Source organism: Salmo trutta, chromosome 9 (assembly GCF_901001165.1).
Source record: "Salmo trutta chromosome 9, fSalTru1.1, whole genome shotgun sequence".
Taxonomy (NCBI): domain Eukaryota; kingdom Metazoa; phylum Chordata; class Actinopteri; order Salmoniformes; family Salmonidae; genus Salmo; species Salmo trutta.
In genome coordinates this window covers 13154935-13177724 of record NC_042965.1, presented here as the reverse complement: position 1 = coordinate 13177724, position 22790 = coordinate 13154935, and the positions used below count along the sequence as shown (strand labels likewise).

Here is a 22790-nt window from a genome sequence, read left to right as displayed (position 1 = left end):
TAAGGGCAACAAAGTCAAGCTATTGGAGTATCCATCACAAAGCCCTGACCTCAGAAAATGTGTGGGCAGAACTGAAAAAGCATGTGCAAGCAAGGAGGCCTACAAACCAGTACCACCAGCTCTGTCAGGAGGAATGGGCCAAAATTCACGCAACTTATTGTGGGAAGCTTGTGGAAGGCTACCCAAAACGTTTAACTCAAGTTAAACTATTTAAAGGCAATGCTACCAAGTACTTATTGAGTGTATGTAAACTTCTGACCCACTGGGAATGTGATGAAACTAATAAAAGCTGAAATAAATCATTCTCTCTACTATTATTTTGACATTTCACATTCTTAAATTAAAGTGGTGATCCTAACTGACCTAAGACAGGGAATTCTTTACTAGGATTAAATGTCAGGAATTGTAAAAAACTGAGTTTAATTGTATTTGGCTAAGGTGTATGTAAACTTCCGACTTCGACTGTATACTGTACCATTTTTGTTTACATAGCTTGTCTGTTCACAAGAGGTTATGTTAAGATAAAGTAAAGTAAATATGTTTTATATTGTACAGTAGATCACATCATATCTAGGTAAGTATATTTTCTACCCTGTTTTATTGTTGGGAGGGGTATACGGGATTAGACCTGCCGAGTGTGTGTGTGTGTGTGTGTGTGTTCGTGCGTGTGTGTGTAGATTCCAGCCCAGCATTCCTGCCTCCTCCGACCCCCACACTGTGGATCAGGGAGGAAGCCAGACAGTGTTCCATCCCTCTCTAGTTCTGTTCATTAGGGAGAGAAGCACTGACCACCACTGCACTGCTCTGAGGGTGGGAGTCTGACAAAGACACAAAGGAATTCACCATTTAATCTTCAAAGAGGCCAGGGAGTGAGGAAGGAGGGATGGGGGTGCAGAGTGAGAGAGTGAGAGAAAGAGGAAGAGAGAAAAGACTGTGAAGTTAAAGGATTATCTATAAACTGAATTATATTAAGGCTGAATGATATTCAGCCACCATAAATATTCCCACTTTATCACATCATCGTAACCTAAGCACCTTTGTCAGCAACACTATTTACTCTAATAAAAAGCATGGGCTGAAGCACACCCCCCAAAACTTGGTAGAGGTGTTGACTAATGGCGAGTAAACTGTATTCTTTAGAAATAAATAGAGTTGCACACTGTATATACAAGCTCCCAGTGTTGGGTAAACCAACAGCGTTTCGGCGTCACTGTGTTTTCTTCAGGGTGCCACAGTGATGCCGAAACGCTGGTGGTTTACCAAATAAATTACTGGGAGCTTGTATATACAGTGTGCGACTCTCTTTGTGTATTTTTTCTAGCAAACTGCAATACGGCATATCACAGGAGGTTGGTGGCACATTAATTGGGGAGGACGGCCTCGTGGTAATAGCTGGAGTGGAGTGGTATCGAACACATCAAACACATGGTTTCTGTTCCAGCCGTCCTCCCCTCAGCAGCCTCCTGTGCTATATATGCAGCAAAACTAGTTCTTCCCAAATATCTCTTCTTAGCTCAACACTCCCTCCTGTGGGTTTCTCTCTCTTGGTGTTGAAGTGCTTGTATTGTTCAGGGTTCCCCTCTATGTCTGGCCCTTATCCTGACTGTGACCCTCTGTGTCAGCCCCACTCCTGGGGAGGGATAGAAAGAGCTTTGGTTTTTTTCTACTCCAGAAGGATGAGTTAAATCATTCCAGTGTCCTTCCCTCAGTTGTTCTCATATTATCTCAGCAGAGAAGATTTCATTTTGAATTCTCATCTTGGACCGGATGGGTCCCTCTGTTTCGATATCACAGGCCAGTTCACATTCCTTTGGATCCGTGAGCTAATAACATAACTGGAATCATACAGGATTCTTACAGGATGAGAGAGAGAGAGAGAGCATTTCTCTTTCATGTCTAATATAAGGGGACCATTTCCAGCCCGTAGGTGTGTTATGTTATGAGAAGAAACAGAAATCGTCTGGTGAGATACTGTATTTCTATTCAGTTTATTTTTCAATTATATGCGGGTGTTGCAAACATAAACTCCTTCCCTCCCTGGTGATACGCAGACAGAACGCTCCTACAGCACTGTGGGAGGAGATCCCTTCAGAAGCATTGTGAAAGACACTGAATTGCAAATTCTATTGAACAAACAGATAGTCAAACACTTATAGGGTAACTGTGTTGACTTGTTATCATTTGTCAGATACAATTCTTACCGCATTTTATCTAGTTACAAACAAAACCATGCACAGTAAGTCCAGTCATTCATTTAATTATCATTTTCTTTTGCATCAGTTTAACTGTTGACATCCAATAGAAACTTTAGAGTTTTGAATAAATCACATTATTTACAATTGCATCATGTTACAGTGTTGCTACCCAATCACAACCCAATCACATTTTCCAGAATAATCACAGAATACTCCATATACATACCAGTGTAGCCTACCCAGCATACCTTACTGTTCTTTACACTGTAGTTGGTACTGCTTGAGTAGAGGTGCGTCCAGTGTAAGCGCCTAACATACTATTCAGAACTAAAATACAGATCAGTCCAATCTAGCCCCTGTTGTAGATGCAAATCCAGAATGTACCAGGGTCAATGGGGTCAATTCAGTTTTCAATTGACAATTCACTTGGCAATGTTCACTTTGTGAATTGACTGTAATTGATCCCAACCCTGTAATGTACTCTGTATAATCCAACACTGGAGCAGAGCTAACATCAGTGTATAGTCAGTACATGTCTTCCTGGATCGTACTGTATCACCTAGCCCTGCAGGAATGGGAGAGGGAGGACCGACAGAGCTAACATCAGTGTATAGTCAGTACATGTCTTCCTGGATCGTACTGTATCACCTAGCCCTGCAGGAAAGGGAGAGGGAGGACCGACAGAGCTAACATCAGTGTATAGTCAGTACATGTCTTCCTGGATCGTACTGTATCACCTAGCCCTGCAGGAAAGGGAGAGGGAGGACCGACAGAGCTAACATCAGTGTATAGTCAGTACATGTCTTCCTGGATTGTACTGTATCACCTAGCCCTGCAGGAAAGGGAGAGGGAGGACCGACAGAGCTAACATCAGTGTATAGTCAGTACATGTCTTCCTGGATCGTACTGTATCACCTAGCCCTGCAGGAAAGGAGGGGGAGGACCGACAGAGCTAACATCAGTGTATAGTCAGTACATGTCTTCCTGGATCGTACTGTATCACCTAGCCCTGCAGGAAAGGAGGGGGAGGACCGACAGAGCTCAAACAGAAACCTGCTCTGTCTATTTGTCGGTCTGTCATACTGCTCTACAGCATTCCACACAGACATCAACACAATAATCACAGTGAGTTTTTCTCTGAGACAATACATAGTTCCATCCAGTCAACTATATTGTAGATAGGACCATACAAAAAATCAACATATAGATAGATACCATATCCAATGTAGAATGTACAAGAGTCAAATGTTGGGTTTGTCAGCATTCCATCCATTCTGTAAGGAAGGCACATACAAACTCATTCATAAAGTAATGTGGAAGTCAATTCATGACAGATAATTATCTTTCAATGACTTGCCTTTAGTATGGGGTTGCATAAACTTCATTTCAAGCTAATTAGATGTTACTTTCATTCAGCTTAGTTACAGTATATGCATGTGGTACATCATCCATAGTTACAGAGAAGAACTAGAGCACAATATCTAGCTTCAGCACCTTCAGTGGACAGTGAAAATGTCCATTGATCACTTGGCTGGTTAAGTAGTGGCTCTGGTGAGGATAGATTAAGAGACAGACAGTGTCGGAGAGACAGACAGTGTAGGTTTGGGTAAATGTATCCTGTCTGAATACTGTGGCATCAGAGTTTGAGATGGCTGATAGCATTAAAGTGGTCTCAATCCACTTTCTATGAGTTCAAGTTTTAGGAGCCCTTCATACATTTGCACAAGATAATGACATGAACAAAAAACACGTATCATAGATTCAGAAATAAGACAATTACAGTATTTACACGGAGTCGGAAAGAACATTATTGGTATAGTGCGTTGCCTGTGAACTGTTAACTGCACATCCAGAGAAAAATACAAGGTTTTACCATCAAAATGGTCATTAGAATGAACTCACACATAATCAATGTGGGGTACAGAATGTACACTGGTAGCTATTGTATAGAGAGACACTGGAGTCCAGTATGGTTCATCACTCCAGGGAGGGGACTAGCTGATTAGACTCAACCCGACAGCAGTGCTCAAGTCTTGGGGAGACGAGAGCTCTTTCATCCTCTATCCTGCCCTTCTCTGTGGCTCAGACAGACCACGTCACCTCTTTCTATAAAGAGATTAGTTCCGGGTTTAATCACCCCCAACCCCATGACCCAGCAGCAGCAGTGTGGCGGTGGCACCACTGTCAGGGCATATGTCCACACCGCTGGTGACCTTTCACACCCTGGACACCTCTTAGTGAGTCTGACCAGTCCTCGCCTGTGTCTGGTTATGTGTCTGAGCCAGGGAGGCTAGGTGTCCGACCTGTAGCCGAGTGAAGGTAGTGTGTGTTGCTGTTGTGTGTGGGGCTCATATGAGCCTCTCCTCGGGGGGCACCTTGAGTACGCTGCCCATCTCCAGCCGTGCCCCTGCCACCTCCTGGGCGCTGGGGCTGTAGGTGCCCTCCGACTGGCGCTTCTTGCGCGCGGTCAGCACCATGAACACCAGGGCCACCACAGCCAGCAGCACACACAGGCTGGCCAGAGGGATGGCCACCACCAGCCAGGGCATGCGCTGCCTCTGCTCCTGTCTCTACAGAGGGGCGAGAGCAGGACATTTAACTATTATTTATTATTACCTTGTTATTACTTATTTGTACCTTATTACTCAGATTAGACGAACTGCAGCTTAACGTGTTTTAATACATCAGCCTCTTTGATCCAATCTGGTCTGTGTATAAGCTTTTGATACTCATCTTACATTATCACTACATAGTCTACTGTAACAAATGTGCAGACAGTATGTCGTTATGAGCAGACTGTCAGTTACTGAGTGTGATCAGCGGAGATATAGGGTGACTTACATTGCTTTCACACTGTGTGCCGCTGAAGCCCGGCACACACACACACTGGAAGCTGCTGAGTCGGTCCAGGCAGGTAGCACCGTTGAGACAGGGTCTGGACTCACACTCATCTATCTCTGCCTCACACCTGGGAGAGAACACCAGGGGGGGTCAAAACAACGCTGGCACCCCAGCAGGACGACAGCTCTCTGTACATACAATAGGATCCTTTTACAGTCCCACTGACATGCTCAGCTTTTAAACTGTAGACTTATAGGGCCGGGCTACCGGACACAGGTTAAGCCTAGTCCATTTAGCATGCTTTTTAGTCCTTCTTAGTCCAATAAAATGTTAGTCTCCGGGAACGCGGCCCATGTATTTTCTATGGAAAATTGGATAGGTTAGTGATCTCACCAGTCTCCAGTGTAGCCAGGTTTGCAGGTGCAGTTGGTACCCCAGATCCCATCCATGCAGACCCCACCGTTGTCACACTGCGTCTCTTCATCACACTGCTGTGGAGGGAATCTCCATCTGTAGGATACACAAAATACAGTCATTACAACGTCTATACATACTGAATACGTAAACACACACACACAGTGATTTTTGAACAAGAACATGCCCTGGTCATTGTTTGTGGTACTCACTGGCAGCGGCGACCGGTGTATCCAGGGGGGCAGACACACTGGTAGGTGCCCGTCCCGTCTAGACAGGAACCCCCGTTCAAACAGCTGTGCTCCAGGCAGTCATCCACCTCCTCCTCACAGTCCCTGCCCCCCCATCCTTTGTGACACTCACACTGGTAGTTTGCCAGCAGGTCTGTGCAGGTGCCGTGGGCACAGGGGCCTGAGGCACACTCGTCTGTGTCCCTCTGGCAGAACTCTCCCTCCAAGCCCGGGGCACAGCTGCAGTTGAACAGATTCCAGAGGTCCTGGCAGGTGCCCTGGTTGAGGCAGGGCTGGGACTGACACACATCAGCACCAACACAGCCCATCTTGTTCTCCTGCCCCCCCTGTCTGATAAACCGGACTGCCTGGGGGGCATCTTGGTCGTCCAACAGAGGTAGGTAGACTCCTCCCACCCTCACCTCTCCCAGACAGCCTGTGTAGTTCTCTGCCAGCCACACGGTGGTGTTGTTGAGGAAGTTGAGGTGCCCGGCTGTGCCCATGGTGCTGCCAGCCCTGCGCCCGTCCACAGTGAGGCGCCAGCGGGACACAGGCTGCAGGGGGTCTGTCATGGCCAGGTGGAGGTGGTGCCAGGTCCCGTCTGAGATGGGCAGGTCACTGGTGAAGGCCTGTAGCTCCAGGCTGTTGCCGCTCAGTAGTTTGACCAGCAGGGAGGAGTTGAGCAGACCCAGACAGAAAACCTCTGCTCCGTTAGTGGCCCGCAGCAGCACGCCGTTCTCCTCCCGAGTACGTATATCCATGGAGACACTGGTCACCATGGCAACCAGCGAGCCATTAGCGGTGAACTGCAGAGCGTTGCTCTCAAAGGTGGCGTTAGTGAGGCCTGGTGGAACAGCAGTATATTAATAAGGCAACTCAATATTGAATACAGTGACACACCTTTTGGTAAGGTGTTTGCTATTTTTTTTGTGTGTGTGTGTCTGTGCCGAGAAAGATACCGTAGTAGAGAGAAAGGGAGAGAGATAATGTATACGATCCAAAAACTCCACTCACACTCGTAACCGTCAACTAGATCCACACACTGGCTGCCCACGACACAGGGGTCGCTGACACACCACACGCGTGTATCACATCGCCTGCCAGAGAAGTTCATGGGACAGGTGCACTCAAAGTCATTCCAGGTGACTGTGCATGTTCCTCCATTCTTACAGGGACCAGCCTGAGGAGGACATATATATTAGTGTCTGTTACAAAGAGTGAAGTCTTTGCCAGGACCCTAACCTGGGAAATCTAGACAGCTCTTGTACCAGTTTCCTTAAACCATTCATAGGTCTACAGTTACAGCAAAACATCTCTAGTGTAAAGGTGTTATTGACGTTACCTTGCATGCCTCATCACTGACACAGCCATCCAACACGTTCTCAGCTTTTTTGGGGAAGTAGCACTGGAACGCTTTGTGGGTGTGACACTCCTCCTCTGGGAGGTTAAGGTACAGGTGCATGTGGTCCAGAGTGATGTCCTGTAAGCAGCCTTTGAAGTGACCTCCCCAGGGGGCAGTGGACTCCCCTGGTGGCAGACCCCCCATGTACACCACGTCCCCCCGCTCCATCCTCACCCCCCCCAGGGATAACTGTGTCCCACCCTGACTGAACCCGACCTGACCCTGGCGTACCACCACAGTGACCAGCTCCCTCTGTCCCCTGGTGATGTAGGTACCGTTAGAGAACAGGGTGGTGGGGGGGCTGTTGAAGACCAGGGTTCCCTCCCGCAGGTACAGGGTGAGGTAGGCCCTCCTCCCTCTCCGCAGCTGGAGGAGCAGGCCGCTAGGCTTCAGAGAGCGCAGGAAGAAGGAGATGTTGAAGTTCTCCCCGTCCGTTTGGTTGATGTTGAAGGCAGCATAGCTCACAGTGTCTTCATTACTGAATGTCCATGAGGGGTATTCTGAGGCACGCAACAAAAAGCAATACTTTCAGTGTGAACAACAAAACCTGTACAAACCTGTGTAGTTGAAGGGAATTGGCTGTAAGTTGAGGAGACACATGTAACCCCCTTTAAATGACAATACATTGTCAGCGCCTGGTGTCTGCAGTTGACATAATTTGAAAAGCAATATTTGAAAACGTGTAAAATGGGAAGTAAAGTCATGTTTTAAAAGGTATAACAGTTCTTACCTTCTTCACACAGGGAGCCGTGATAGGATCGATCACACTCACAGCTGAAGCTAGTCCACAGGTCAATACAATGCCCACGATGATGGCAGGGGTCAGGATGACACCAGTCGGTCTTGTTGCAGCCCAGCTCCATGTCTTGGACGTGCTCTGGAGAGATATCCTGAGGCAGTAGCAGCTGGTGGTCAACCTGTAGATCCTCCATGCAGCCAATGAAACCCTTCCTACTCTCTGTGTTGTCCAGATACTTCTGGGGGGCCCCACCCACATAGACCTGGGGGAATGATCCAGGTTGGAAGAAGATCAATTGGTTGTGTCCTTCGTCCTCCACTGTGCATCCCCCGTCATTGTCACAGCCTGGTCCTTTCACCATCAGCACCAGCTTCTCATCCATGGTCACTTTGGCCTCATGCCAGTCTCCGTCATTGACAGGGAGATGATAGGTGGCCTGTAGCTCCTTCCCTAATCCAGCTCTAGCATGGATATGGCCCCCCACAATCTCCAGGGACACAAAGTAGTGCTCAGCCCCTCTGTAGAACAGCAGCATTTCAGGCAGGGTGGTCCTGAAGCGCAGCTGAACGTGGATCCCATAGTGGTGTTGGTGGTGCTGGGGGTCAATCCCTCTACTGGTCTTGTTAGCTGTAGGAGGGAGCTGGATGAGGACATACCCCTCTGTGTTGAAGGAGAAGGTGGTGGGAATGCTGCAGTGCTTCCCAGTGAAGCCAGGGGGACAGAGGCAGGCGTGGCCATGCTCTTGTTCATCCCCATCTTCCCCACCGTGCTGTTCTTGGCTTAGGATGGGCACACATGTGGCTCCGTTCTCACACAGGTGTTCCCTGCAGCCAATCAGACGGACGTCACAGTTATGGCCACCCCATGGCTCCTCCCCTGGACCCGCCTTCACACAGTTGCAGGTGTAGGAGTTGGCGGCGTCCTTGCAGGACCCGCCGTTCTGACAGGGCTCGCTCTCACACTCGTCAATGTCTACCTCGCAGTGCACACCTGGAATGACAACATAACACACCATTAGTTTTTCATGTTTGACATGTATCTGGCTTAGGGCTATGGTTATGTCTTTCTCTGCCACACAGAACTGTCCCGCAGCCACACAGTGAGATTCAACAGGAGCCTATGGATCTCCCTAACCAAACCGATAAGTTCATCAGTCTCCCTAACCAAACCAATAAGTTCATCAGTCTCCCTAACCAAACCAATAAGTTCATCAGTCTCCCTAACCAAACCAATAAGTTCATCAGTCTTCCTAACCAAACCAATAAGTTCATCAGTCTCCCTAACCAAACCAATAAGTTCATCAGAGTCTCCCTAACCAAACCAATAAGTTCATCAGTCTCCCTAACCAAACCAATAAGTTCATCAGTCTCCCTAACCAAACCAATAAGTTCATCAGTCTCCCTAACCAAACCAATAAGTTCATCAGTCTCCCTAACCAAACCAATAAGTTCATCAGTCTTCCTAACCAAACCAATAAGTTCATCAGTCTCCCTAACCAAACCAATAAGTTCATCAGAGTCTCCCTAACCAAACCAATAAGTTCATCAGAGTCTCCCTAACCAAACCAATAAGTTCATCAGTCTCCCTAACCAAACCTATAAGTTCATCAGAGTCTGTCTAACCAAACCAATAAGTTCATCAGAGTCTCCCTAACCAAACCAATAAGTTCATCAGAGTCTGTCTAACCAAACCAATAAGTTCATCAGAGTCTGTCTAACCAAACCAAATGAGTTAATCAGATATGGAAGTATATTGGCAAGCATGCGGCTCTCCAGGAAGCACTTGACTAGACTATGCATTTTACTAATGAGGAAATGACGGATGAAAGTTAAAATATCGGTACGGATGTGAGCCCAGTTACTACTTCTCTCTGTGTCACAGTCAAATTGTATTAAAAAACAAATGTTTTGAAGTATGTTGCTAGATCATTCACGGTATATAGTAAATCAATGGGACTACAATACGCTTAGTAAACAATGAAAGTTTACACATCAGCAAAATCCTCTAAAACTCCTCTCTCCACAAGTTAAAAACAAGAGCATCTCCTTCTGCCCTCCTCCAGCCCTCTACCTCCCACACATAAACACACAGCCTGTCCTAGCAGCCCTTCTCTCCACAGTAAGTTTTAAGTGTTACCTGTCAGTCCCAATGGCTCACACCATACAGCTAGTAACAGAAGTAGCAGTAGCCCCCTCATTCTCCCAGAGCCGTAAACACACACATATAGCCAAACAGGTCCCACAGATGAGATCAAACTTCTGCACCCTCTCTCTCACACATGCACACACACACGTACACACAGTCCGTACACTTGTACCAGGCAGGCAGAAGTGATTACTCGAGCCCAGCCCTCCCTACTCCCTCCCTCATGCCTGCATACAGCCTCCCCTCGGCAGCCAGGCCCAGCCAGGGCTCTAAGCCTACCACCCAGCTGGCTCCTGTCACTGCTGACAACAGGAATGTTGGGCTGCAGTCACTCCTGATCGATGTTATGGATGCCGGGTAGTGGCAGACGACATTCTAATCACAGGAGATGGGCTTCTGAGCAGAGGGGCTGTACTGAGCTGGACTATACTGGACTAACCTCAGTATGACATAGGTTGAAATGGGGGGGGGGGGGGGTACTCTATCTGTACGTGCGAAGAGAACTCACAGAGAACATGTAGTCATATGATCATGTTGTGCACCTATGTGTTATTCCCCTCTATTTTGACGGGTGCCTGGTTACAGTATACGGAAGTCTGCTTACTGTGCAAATAGCCTAGGACTAGGAGTATCGCAATACATTATGTTTTAATTGATAACAGGTTTTGTTTTTGTGATGAGAGGGTCTTTCAAGCTTGCTTTTATTAATTAGTGGTTCATAGGGCTTAAGAAGCTTTGTGGTAATCTCTCTCTCCCCCTGGTAAACTAGAGGAAAGACCCCTGTTAAATACCCAGCCAGGACTACCAACATATGGCACCAGGTTTTATGGTCTTTGTTGTTCTTCTACTGCCATGCCCCTCCGTACGGACACCTACCCTCTCCGTCAAAGCTGCTGTAAACGGAGGCTCACCCAAAGAACTGGAGATATACTCTGTTTCATCTTCAGTTGTTATTCGTAGATAATAACTCTGTTATTCAGCGTTAATATATCTGTTATTGAGAGTTATTCATGGGTGGTTTTCCAGCCCACCTTTACTTTTCCTTTGCTTTTCCTTATCTCTGTTTTGACTGATGTCTAATGTCCAAGCAGACCAGTACAAGCAGGAATGATCAGCAGGGGCAGGATTAACCCATTATTGTTTTGCTCACTGCTAGGCAAGTGAATCCAAAGAGATATACTGTATATCACTGCATGGGATTTATATCTTCTCTCTATTGTATCTTCTGATATACAGTATATTAAGAGAAAGTCAGGGTTCTTTGCACATAAAGAGCTGTGTTATATTACACAGTGAAATAGACAGACAGTCTTACCTGTGAACCCAGGTGGACAGTCACACTGGTATGAGTTGACCAGGTCCTCACAGCTACCTCCGTTCTGACATGGAGCAGACTCACACTCGTCTATATTCTCTTCACAGATCTCACCTGCAAGAGACAGGACACATTACGTACTTACTCAATTACTTACCCTCAGGTCAAATTAACATCGACTGCAATTTCAGAGGATTCCTATTCAATCAGATCCTATACTTAAAGGGGGGTGGGAGGTCAGTGTTTTGCCTTACCAGCAAACCCAGGCTGGCAGTGGCAGAGGAACCCAGCTGCTTCCTCATAGTTGAACTCCCTGTCATCCAGTCCAGACAGCACCCCGTAGTGCAGCAGCTCTGAGCGCTGAAAACACTCTCCTCCATTCTCACAGGGCTGCAGCTCACACTCATCAATATCCACCTGACAGTTCTTCCCTTCATAACCTGCAACACGCACACCATTATTTTAAACAGTTCTTCCCTTCATAAGCTGCAACACACACACCATTATTATAACAGGGGGAAAAAAAGTTATTTGTTTCTAGCCATTTTGAGCCTGTAATCGAACCCACAAATGCTGATGCTCCAGATACTCAGCTAGTCTAAAGAAGGCCAGTTTTATTGCTTCTTTAATCAGGACAACAGTTTTCAGCTGTGCTAACATAATTATAAAAGGGTTTTCTAATGATAAATGAGCCTTTTAAAATGATAAACTTGGATTAGCTCACACAACGTGATGGTTGCTGATAATGGGCCTCTGTACGCGGCACACCTATGTAGATATTCCATAAAAAAATCTGCCGTTTCCAGCTATAATAGTCATTTACAACATTAACAATGTCGACACTGTATTTCTGATCAATTTGATGTTATTTTAATGGACAAAAAATGTGTTTTTCTTTCAAAAACAAGGAATTTTTAAGTGACCCAAATTTTTGGAACGGTAGTGTATATTATGTGCTCTCCATCCTCTGTGTTGAGGATCATCTTTGTTTTCCTATTGCTCATGGCCCTGCAGCTGCACCAGTCATACACTAGATGGCATGGTGGTGTAACACCACGGTTAGTACTACACTTATACAGGTCTCTCAATAGGTCTCTCGCTATGTCTCATACCACTCCCCCTTCTTTGCCTCTAAACCACAGTCTTGTATCATACCTTTGACCCTTTATCTCTGTGATTTACATCTGGGAAACTCCACGAACCAAGTCTTACCAAGAAAAGGGTTTTGCCTGCCTGTAAAAGGCTACATGGAAGCGCCTGCAGCTTTTCTTTTCAACATATTCCTGACACCTAGGATGTTCCCACTCTCTCTCTGTTTTTATGTCAGACAGCAGATCAAATATTCTTGTACAACAATCACTGCGTGTCAGAGGAGGCTGGTGGGATGAGCTATAGGAATACGGGCTCATTGTAATGGCTGAAATGGAATGAATGGAACAGGGTCAAACATGGGGTTTCTATATTTTGTTTGTTGTGTTTGACATCACTTAATTAATTCCATTCCAGTCTTTACAGTAAGCCCGTCCTCCTATAGCTCCTCCCACCAGCCTCCTCTGCTGCATGTGTAATACTTCCTGTGGTGCAGAGAAGGCTTGGCAGATATGACAGACAGCTGACTGTTACTCCCTCATTTGGTGAGAAGTGTGTGTGTGTGTGTGTGTGTGTGTGTGTGTGTGTGTGTGTGTGTGTGTGTGTGTGTGTGTGTGTGTGTGTGTGTGTGTGTGTGTGTGTGTGTGTGTGTATGTGTGTGTGTGTGTGTGTGTGTGTGTGTGTGTGTGTGTGTGTGTGTGCGTGCGTGTGTGTACCTGTCCAGCAGAGACAGTCGTATTGGTTGACCCCCTCTAGGCAGGTGGCTCCATTCTGGCAAGGGTCCGAAGCACACTCTGGGATGTCCACCTCACATTGCTCTCCTGTGAAGCCTGTCCCGTTGCAGTCACACTCATAGCTGAGTGAGGAGGAGGAGACTTAGAGAGGCTCCTTATATCCTGCTTATTTCAGTGAGACTGGGACATCTTTGAAGCATGAAAACGCACTGGGACCGCAGTGCTACCAGTAGAAACGTTAAACAGTCTTAACTGTGAGATTTCTAACATCAAATCATTTCTGATCTACAGGCATTTTTTCTTAAGGAAAGTGGAATTCCACCTTCACACATTTTTTGTTGTTGTTGTGGGGCAGTCCCACTCTTTTGACGTTTTTGTTTTATTGGATAGGACAGAGGTAGAGAGGAAAGATAGAGGAGAGAGGGTGGTGAACTAGCAGTGGGCCGGATTCAAAGAAGCTTAGACCACGAGACCACTAGACCACCTATGTGGTATTTTTTGATTAACAAATGTAATTGGTTCAATCCAACGTATCTCTGTATTAACAAGATACACCACCCAGATCTGATGAAGCTCTCTATCAGGTTTTCCCCACTTCCCAACCTCATGATTAATTACCATCCGAATAGGTGGTGTAATCCTTATCCTCACCCTATTAAACTTTACTGTCGGGAAGGAATCCCTCGGCTGACATACTGCTCACCGACACATTGGGGTTAAGCAGCTGATTCAGCCAATGAGAGGAGAGAGAGTTGGAGACACCTTACCTGTTCACCAGGTCTGTACAGTTGCCCTCGTTGAGACACGGACCGCTGGCACACTCATCAATGTCCAGCTCACAGTCACGGCCCTCGTACCCGGACACACACTCACAGGTGTACAGGCCCACACGGTCGTGGCAGGTGGCTCCATGCTGGCAGGGCTGCTCCTCACACTCATCGATCTCCACTTCACAGTTCACCCCTGCCACACAACACAGACACCACTTCATATGATGGGTTTCACTATGAGAACATCTACAGAGCTTAGAGAGAAACATTGAACACGGTGCATTAAAACTTTGTCGTTTCTAAATGAGGTTGGCAAAGTAGTGAACTTTGAACTAAAGACACTGAGTTAAAGAGAGAGGGTAATTCCCTCACACTCTAAAGACAGCAGGATACGTTGCACTGACCCGAACAGAGAAACTGTCTCACCTTTGAACCCTAGCAGACAGTTGCACTCATAGCGGTCCACCTCATTGACACAGGTCCCATTGTTCTTGCACGGCCGCGACACACACTCGTTAATGTCCAGGTCGCAGTGGTAGCCTTGGAAACCAGGCACACAAAAGCACTGGTATCCGTTGACGTCGTCTTTACAGATGGCTCCGTTCTGACAGGGGAGTGACTTACAGTCATCCATGTTCTCCTCACAGTCCCTCCCCTGGAAGCCCGGGACGCACTGGCACTGGTACCCATCCCATGTGTCAACACAGGTGGCACCGTTGTGGCACGGCTCCTCAGAGCAGTCCCTCGCCTGGCAGTGATCTCCTCCATAGCCAGGAGGACAGTGGCATGTGTAGCCGTCCACCCTGTCCACACAATGGGACCTGACACCCTTACATGGGTTGCTCTCACACTTGATGTTGATGTTAAGTGTGCAGTTGGTCCCTGCGAAGTCGTCGGGGCAGTGGCAGGTGTAGACCCCTGTGCCCAGTGTGATGGTACAGTTGGCGCACGGCGCATCGTGGACACAGGGGTCATACAGCTCTCTACAGTCCTTGCCCATATAGTGGACTGGCCATCTGGGGCAGAGACACGTGTAGTTGCCCATTTGTTCGAGACATGTACCACCATTCTGACACGGGGACGACAGACACTTGTCTGCTGCTGCTGTGCACAGTATACCTGTAAGCAAGAAAGAAAATAAACTCAGTATTTATCATGAATGAGAAGGCTCAAACTATGTAAGCAATCTCCAACTTTAACTTCATGAAACTGTGGTGAGATAATTGCTGGTGAAGTATTAACAGTCCATTACCCTGGGGAAGTTTTACCAGTCTATTACTCTGGTGAAGTATTACCAGTCCATTACCCTGGTGAAGTATTACCAGTCTATTACCCTGGTGAAGTATTACCAGTCCATTACCCTGGTGAAGTATTACCAGTCCATTACCCTGGTGAAGTTTTACCAGTCTATTACTCTGGTGAAGTATTACCAGTCTATTACCCTGGTGAAGTTTTACCAGTCCATTACCCTGGTGAAGTATTACCAGTCCATTACCCTGGTGAAGTTTTACCAGTCTATTACTCTGGTGAAGTATTACCAGTCTATTACCCTGGTGAATTATTACCAGTCTATTACCTTGGTGAAGTATTACCAGTCTATTACCCTGGTGAAGTATTACCAGTCCAATACCCTGGTGAAGTATTACCAGTCCATTACCCTGGTGAAGTATTACCAGTCTATTACTCTGGTGAAGTATTACCAGTCTATTACCCTGGTGAAGTATTACCAGTCTATTATCCTGGTGAAGTATTACCAGTCCATTACCCTGGTGAAGTTTTACCAGTCTATTACTCTGGTGAAGTATTACCAGTCCATTACCCTGGTGAAGTATTACCAGTCTATTACTCTGGTGAAGTATTACCAGTCCATTACCCTGGTGAAGTATTACCAGTCCATTACCCTGGTGAAGTATTACCAGTCTATTACCCTGGTGAAGTATTACCAGTCTATTACCCTGGTGAAGTATTACCAGTCTATTACCCTGGTGAAGTATTACCAGTCTATTACCCTGGTGAAGTATTACCAGTCTATTACCCTGGTGAAGTATTACCAGTCTATTACCCTGGTGAAGTATTACCAGTCTATTACCCTGGTGAAGTATTACCAGTCCATTACCCTGGTGAAGTTTTACCAGTCTATTACCCTGGTGAAGTATTACCAGTCCATTACCCTGGTAATGTATTACCAGTCTATTACTCTGGTGAAGTATTACCAGTCTATTACCCTGGTGAAGTATTACCAGTCCATTACCCTGGTAATGTATTACCAGTCTATTACTCTGGTGAACTATTACCAGTCTATTACCCTGGTGAAGTATTACCAGTCCATTACCCTGGTGAAGTTTTACCAGTCTATTACCCTGGTGAAGTTTTACCAGTCCATTACCCTGGTGAAGTATTACCAGTCTATTACCCTGGTGAAGTATTACCAGTCCATTACCCTGGTGAAGTATTACCAGTCTATTACCCTGGTGAAGTATTACCAGTCCATTACCCTGGTGAAGTATTACCAGTCCATTACCCTGGTGAAGTATTAGCAGTCTATTACCCAGGTGAAGTATTACCAGTCAATTACCCTGGTGAAGTATTACCAGTCCATTACCCTGGTGAAGTATTACCAGTCCATTACCCTGGTGAAGTATTAGCAGTCTATTACCCTGGTGAAGTATTACCAGTCCATTACCCTGGTGAAGTATTACCAGTCTATTACCCTGGTGAAGTATTACCAGTCCATTACCCTGGTGAAGTATTACCAGTCCATTACCCTGGTAATCTATTACCAGTCCATTACCCTGGTGAAGTATTACCAGTCCATTACCCTGGTAATCTATTACCAGTCCATTACCCTGGTGAAGTATTACCAGTCCATTACCCTGGTGAAGTATTACCAGTCTATTACCCTGGTGAAGTATTACCAGTCCATTACCCTGGTAATCTATTACCAGTCCATTACCCTGGTGAAGTATTACCAGTCTATTACCCTGGTGAAGTATTACCAGTCCATTACCCTGCTAATGTATTAGCAGTCCATTACCCTGGTAATGTATTACCAGTCCATTACCCTGGTGAAGTATTACCAGTCTATTACCCTGGTGAAGTATTACCAGTCTATTACCCTGGTGAAGTATTACCAGTCTATTACCCTGGTGAAGTATTACCAGTCCATTACCCTGGTGAAGTATTACCAGTCCATTACCCTGGTGAAGTATTACCAGTCTATTACCCTGGTGAAGTATTACCAGTCTATTACCCTGGTGAAGTATTACCAGTCCATTACCCTGGTGAAGTATTACCAGTCTATTACCCTTGTGAAGTATTACCAGTCCATTACCCTGGTGAAGTATTACCAGTCCATTACCCTGGTGAAGTTTTACCAGTCTATTACCCTGGTGAAGTTTTACCAGTCCATTACCCTGGTGAAGTATTACCAGTCTATTACCCTGGTGAAGTATTACCAGTCCATTACCCTGGTGAAGTATTACCAGTCTATTACCCTGGTGAAGTATTACCAGTCCATTACCCTGGTGAAGTATTACCAGTCCATTACCCTGGTGAAGTATTAGCAGTCTATTACCCAGGTGAAGTATTACCAGTCAATTACCCTGGTGAAGTATTACCAGTCCATTACCCTGGTGAAGTATTACCAGTCCATTACCCTGGTGAAGTATTAGCAGTCTATTACCCTGGTGAAGTATTACCAGTCCATTACCCTGGTGAAGTATTACCAGTCCATTACCCTGGTGAAGTATTACCAGTCCATTACCCTGGTGAAGTATTACCAGTCCATTACCCTGGTAATCTATTACCAGTCCATTACCCTGGTGAAGTATTACCAGTCCATTACCCTGGTAATCTATTACCAGTCCATTACCCTGGTGAAGTATTACCAGTCCATTACCCTGGTGAAGTATTACCAGTCTATTACCCTGGTGAAGTATTACCAGTCCATTACCCTGGTAATCTATTACCAGTCCATTACCCTGGTGAAGTATTACCAGTCTATTACCCTGGTGAAGTATTACCAGTCCATTACCCTGCTAATGTATTAGCAGTCCATTACCCTGGTAATGTATTACCAGTCCATTACCCTGGTGAAGTATTACCAGTCTATTACCCTGGTGAAGTATTACCAGTCTATTACCCTGGTGAAGTATTACCAGTCTATTACCCTGGTGAAGTATTACCAGTCCATTACCCTGGTGAAGTATTACCAGTCCATTACCCTGGTGAAGTATTACCAGTCTATTACCCTGGTGAAGTATTACCAGTCTATTACCCTGGTGAAGTATTACCAGTCCATTACCCTGGTGAAGTATTACCAGTCTATTACCCTTGTGAAGTATTACCAGTCTATTACCTTGGTGAAGTATTACCAGTCCATTACCCTGGTGAAGTATTACCAGTCCATTACCCTGGTGAAGTATTACCAGTCTATTACCCTGGTGAAGTATTACCAGTCTATTACCCTGGTAATGTATTACCAGTCCATTACCCTGGTGAAGTATTACCAGTCCATTACCCTGGTGAAGTATTACCAGTGAGATGACCAACTATTTCCTACGAGCTCGTACACCAGATACCTTAGACCTCTCCCTTTGTCTCTGCTTTTGAGGCACTTACAGAGCACTTTCTTAATGAAAAGTTTTTAAAAAACACTTCCCTCTCTCTCTAGTCTGGACTTAAAATGAACACAGCAGATGGGGTTAGGAGTAAACTTATTACACACTCACTGTGTGAGCAATTGTCACCTGAGGCTTCATCAATGAAAGTTCCTTATACCCTGAACACTACTAATCTAACCTGGACTTGACCCCATGGGTCTTCTTAATACACACCGCATCAGGTAGTTTAATAATCACAGACTGTTTGACGCTGGTTCGATTTTCTGCTATAGTTGTTGATGAAGTAGCAAACACTTTCCTTTATGGAATATTCCTTTTGTCATAAGTAGAAATAATAAGCGTACAGTGCTAAAATATTTGAATATGAGGGGGATAAAACAGTGGAATGCTTTCATACTTGAATACATGTTCCTATTACGTTTATGGAATGTGTATGTTGTCTTAAATCCTGATTTGATTAGATTGCTAAAGCTCGACTTAATGAGCACAGATATATAGCTTCTGAGTTATTCAATATACTAGTATAGTTTATACTGTATTTAACAAAGAGTGTTCGCAGGGATTTGTATTATATGTTTACTTGTATGTTGTTTCCTTACTTGACTCACTCACAGCTTATCTTAAAGGGAAGGTCACATTGTCCCTCTATCCACTGTAGCACCTACTGTACCAATTACTGCCATGCCCCCGGCCCTTTAACACCTATATAACCCTCCTGTCACACCCCTAATACCTCCACCTCCACCTCACACCTGTTTCCCTAATATAATGTGACCACCCATAGTGCTCAGGAGCTGTAGGGTGGGAAGGCTTTTGATCCAGTTCAGCACTCGATTCAATGAATCAACTGATCATTACCTAGATTCGTTGAATCAGGTGTCTGATTATTGGCAGAAGCCAGCACACTCTGGCTGTTGCTCTCCATGACAAGAGTTAGTGACCACTGATCATTTATTTCCACTCAATAGATCTACAGTATTGGTTGCTGTGTGTCACAATCTACTTGTTGTGAGCCACAGTCTTCTTCCCCTGCTATAATATCTAGTGTATGTTCCAAACACCATATCTGTTCTTCACTAATGCCCTGACACCCCCAGATACACTGGAACATCCGTTTCAACCTGCAGTTTCATCAGTTTCCTCCTACTGTCAACCCATCAACCCACAAGCTTCCCTTAACTCATGGTGTAAATGACCAGGTTTCCTGTTCTCTTTATATTAGTGTTACATATGGATGCATGTAAACACTCTCATCCTCCACACCATCATAATACATAGGATTTATACAGTATTGTGATTTCCAAGACCCAGAGACACTTCAGTCCAGACATGGTATCTACCTACACTGTTTATATGCACTGTGCTGTATACCCACTATAATGCACTGTGAACGCTAACAGCTGGTACTACCTGAACCCCATATCAGATTAGGTAGCAGTGTGGTGATTGGCTGAGACAGTGGGGGTCTCTGACTGGTCTATCCTGCTGCAGCCAGACCATTCATCCCTGAAACATTCCACTGCGCTGATGTCACTGCTGCCTCCTGTGCCATGAAACAGTATGTCAGAGCATCCCTCTAACAGTGTGGAAGAAAGCAGGTAGATAAGAGATGATTAATAGTTGTTCTGCTGGATGTTTGTCCAAATAAGGATTATTTGTTTCCTCTGCCCTATCATAGCAGTTACCAAAACTAAAGTTACCCAAACATAATCTTTACATATACTCCAAGTCAAATGTCAGTTGAGAACCACACTTTGGGGTATTATGGACCTGTGGTGGCATGTCATGACTCATGTGAAATCACCACAGGGGACTGTCAGTCATACCATGCCAGTGTTGTGCTTTGTCCAAAATTGTATTCATACTCAAAGGCTAAACTGTGGTGACTCATTTGGCTTTAAAAAGCGCACATTCTGACATGTTTAGTCATAGTTCTCCTGTGATGTTAGTCAGAGATCTAAATGTCTGTGTTTCATGTGGGTTTAACGTTGAAGGAGCCATATCGATAGTATAGTATATCCAGGATTTTCTATCAACAATGGTTGGTCCAATATTGCAGTTGTTTTTTTCCATCAGCCATGCAATCTAAAAGTACTGTGTTCGTTTCCACAGTTCTCAGAACACTTGGCCCTCCGTTCAAAGTTAAGACAAAAAGTTGTACGGCCAGACTCTTAGCCCGTCACCATGGTGATGGGAAACAATGGCCTCTGCATGTGACCCGCCCTAGCCACCCCGTCCTGTCAGTCTGTCCAATTTAACGAGGTTCAGACACTTCCCACAGGGCCGCGGGAAAAATGGGTCAACGCGTCATTAGGTGGGGTTCAAAATATCCCACACCCCACGACACCCCACCCCACACTCCCCACTGTTTTCTTCTCTTTACAAGTCTTAACTGCTCTTCTCATAGGTTATCAGGGAATAATATCACAAGCCATTTATCTCACTATGATAGTTCATTATGATCTATGAATGACTTCAAGATAAGTGCTCAAGACTATATACTGTATTTATTTATTTACTTATTTTGCTCCTTTGCACCCCATTATTTCTATTTCTACTTTGCACTTTCTCCCACTGCAAATCTACCATTCCAGTGTTTTACTTGCTATATTATATTTACTTTGCCACCATGGCCGTTTTTGCTTTTACCTCCCTTATCTCACCTCATTTGCTCACTTTGTATATATACTTTCTTTTTCTACTATATTATTGACTGTATGTTTGTTTTACTCCATGTGTAACTCTGTGTTGTTGTATGTGTCAAACTGCTTTGCTTTATCTTGGCCAGGTCGCAATTGTAAATGAGAACTTGTTCTCAACTTGCCTACCTGGTTAAATAAAGGTGAAATAAAAAATAAAAATAAAATATTATTGTCTAACATAGTAATAGATGATCAATTACAGTGACATATTATACGTTTCCATTGTTTTTGTTATGTATGATATGTAACAAATGTTTGATTGGTGCCTACCTAATTTCTAAATAGGACCAGCCATATCATGAAATAATAAATAACTTATTGAAGGGATACTGCACTCAGAGATGTTCAGATTATCACCAGCTACAACAACCTGTCTGCCAGCTGGCTACTACCACTTGTCCTCCTGTAACATCCTCCCACCTTGCTAATGCCCTATTACAGCTCTGTCCACATCTCCCCTACACACACACACACGCGCGCGCACACGCTCGCGCACGCACACACACACGCACGCACACACACACATTTTCACATTACCACTTTCCACATTAATACTCACACATACAAGTGCACACACAGGTTTTGTTTTCCCTTTATAACCTACATTGATACACCTAGACAGTGAGTCCTACCCAGTTTGAACGTCATCATGATGAGCAGCAAAGGTTTTTGGTACTTTGAATGAAACCTCCCAAACTCCATGGCGGTGATGGGACCCACTGTGTCACACAACGTCCAGCCTGAGAACCAATGCCTGTCACTCCTCCACAGGGTCCCCTCCCAGCATACTGGTCCAGCCGATCAGCTCTCTGCTCTGATAGAAGTTAGCTGGAAGTGTGCTGCAGGATCTCCATGCTTGGTCAGTAGTCAGTACTGAGCTCTCTGGGGACAGAGTTTGTCTGGCTGGAGTAAGGCCGAGTAATCTCCCATGCAGAGAGCGGCCAGGAAAACATGGCTTGGATTCACTGACATGGACTGTCTGTCTCTCCAGCGCCCTCTCTTTCTACTACATCCCTCCTTCCTCTATCCCTCTCACTTAATAATGTTGATTTTCATCTTTCTCTTCATTCCTCTCTCCTACTTGATTTTATTTAACTTTCTGAAACAATATCTAAATAGTTATATGTCAGTGGGTACCAACAACAAATGCACATGCTGATATGTGTCAAAAATAGACCATGAAACTGAACTCACTTTAACAAGAGTTTTCTCTCAAATGTATTTGAGTTTTCTCTCTTATAAACATTTTAAGCCAGACCTTGATGTCACTCAACAGTCCCAGGAGTGGTGGTGAGAGGTCCAGTCCAGGTTTAATGAGTATACGCAGGGTCCATCAATGGCTAGCCAGGTCCTTTGTGAGTGGGGGGGGCTTATCCTGGAGCACTCTAACACCAAGCGGGACAGCGGAGCCCCCCGTGGCAGCTGGGTCACCTCTCCGCCCTCCACCCCCCAGAAAAGAGTCCTGAGCCCGGGCCTGGCTTAACCACAGCATGCTGGGATTGGAATGACACAGAGTTTAATTAAACACTTGGCATCTGTTCAGGCCAGAGATAAGTCTATCTCCATCCACCCACACAGCCACACAAACCCTA

The 22790-nt window shown here is 45.4% G+C and overlaps 1 protein-coding gene across 1 annotated transcript; it reads right to left on the bottom strand.

Moving 5' to 3' along the window:
• Nucleotides 1-1969: 1969 nt before the first annotated feature.
• Nucleotides 1970-22051, bottom strand: LOC115199927 (protein crumbs homolog 1). Its single transcript, XM_029762480.1, has 13 exons — nt 21831-22051; nt 14301-14993; nt 13872-14067; nt 13087-13226; nt 11536-11721; nt 11282-11395; nt 7813-8811; nt 7023-7582; nt 6695-6860; nt 5663-6524; nt 5430-5546; nt 5037-5163; nt 1970-4765 (listed from the first exon to the last, which is right to left on the bottom strand). The coding sequence occupies exons 1-13, from the start codon at nt 21898-21900 to the stop codon at nt 4544-4546; spliced, it is 4452 nt and encodes a 1483-aa protein (XP_029618340.1). The 5' UTR covers nt 21901-22051; the 3' UTR covers nt 1970-4543.
• Nucleotides 22052-22790: the final 739 nt, after the last annotated feature.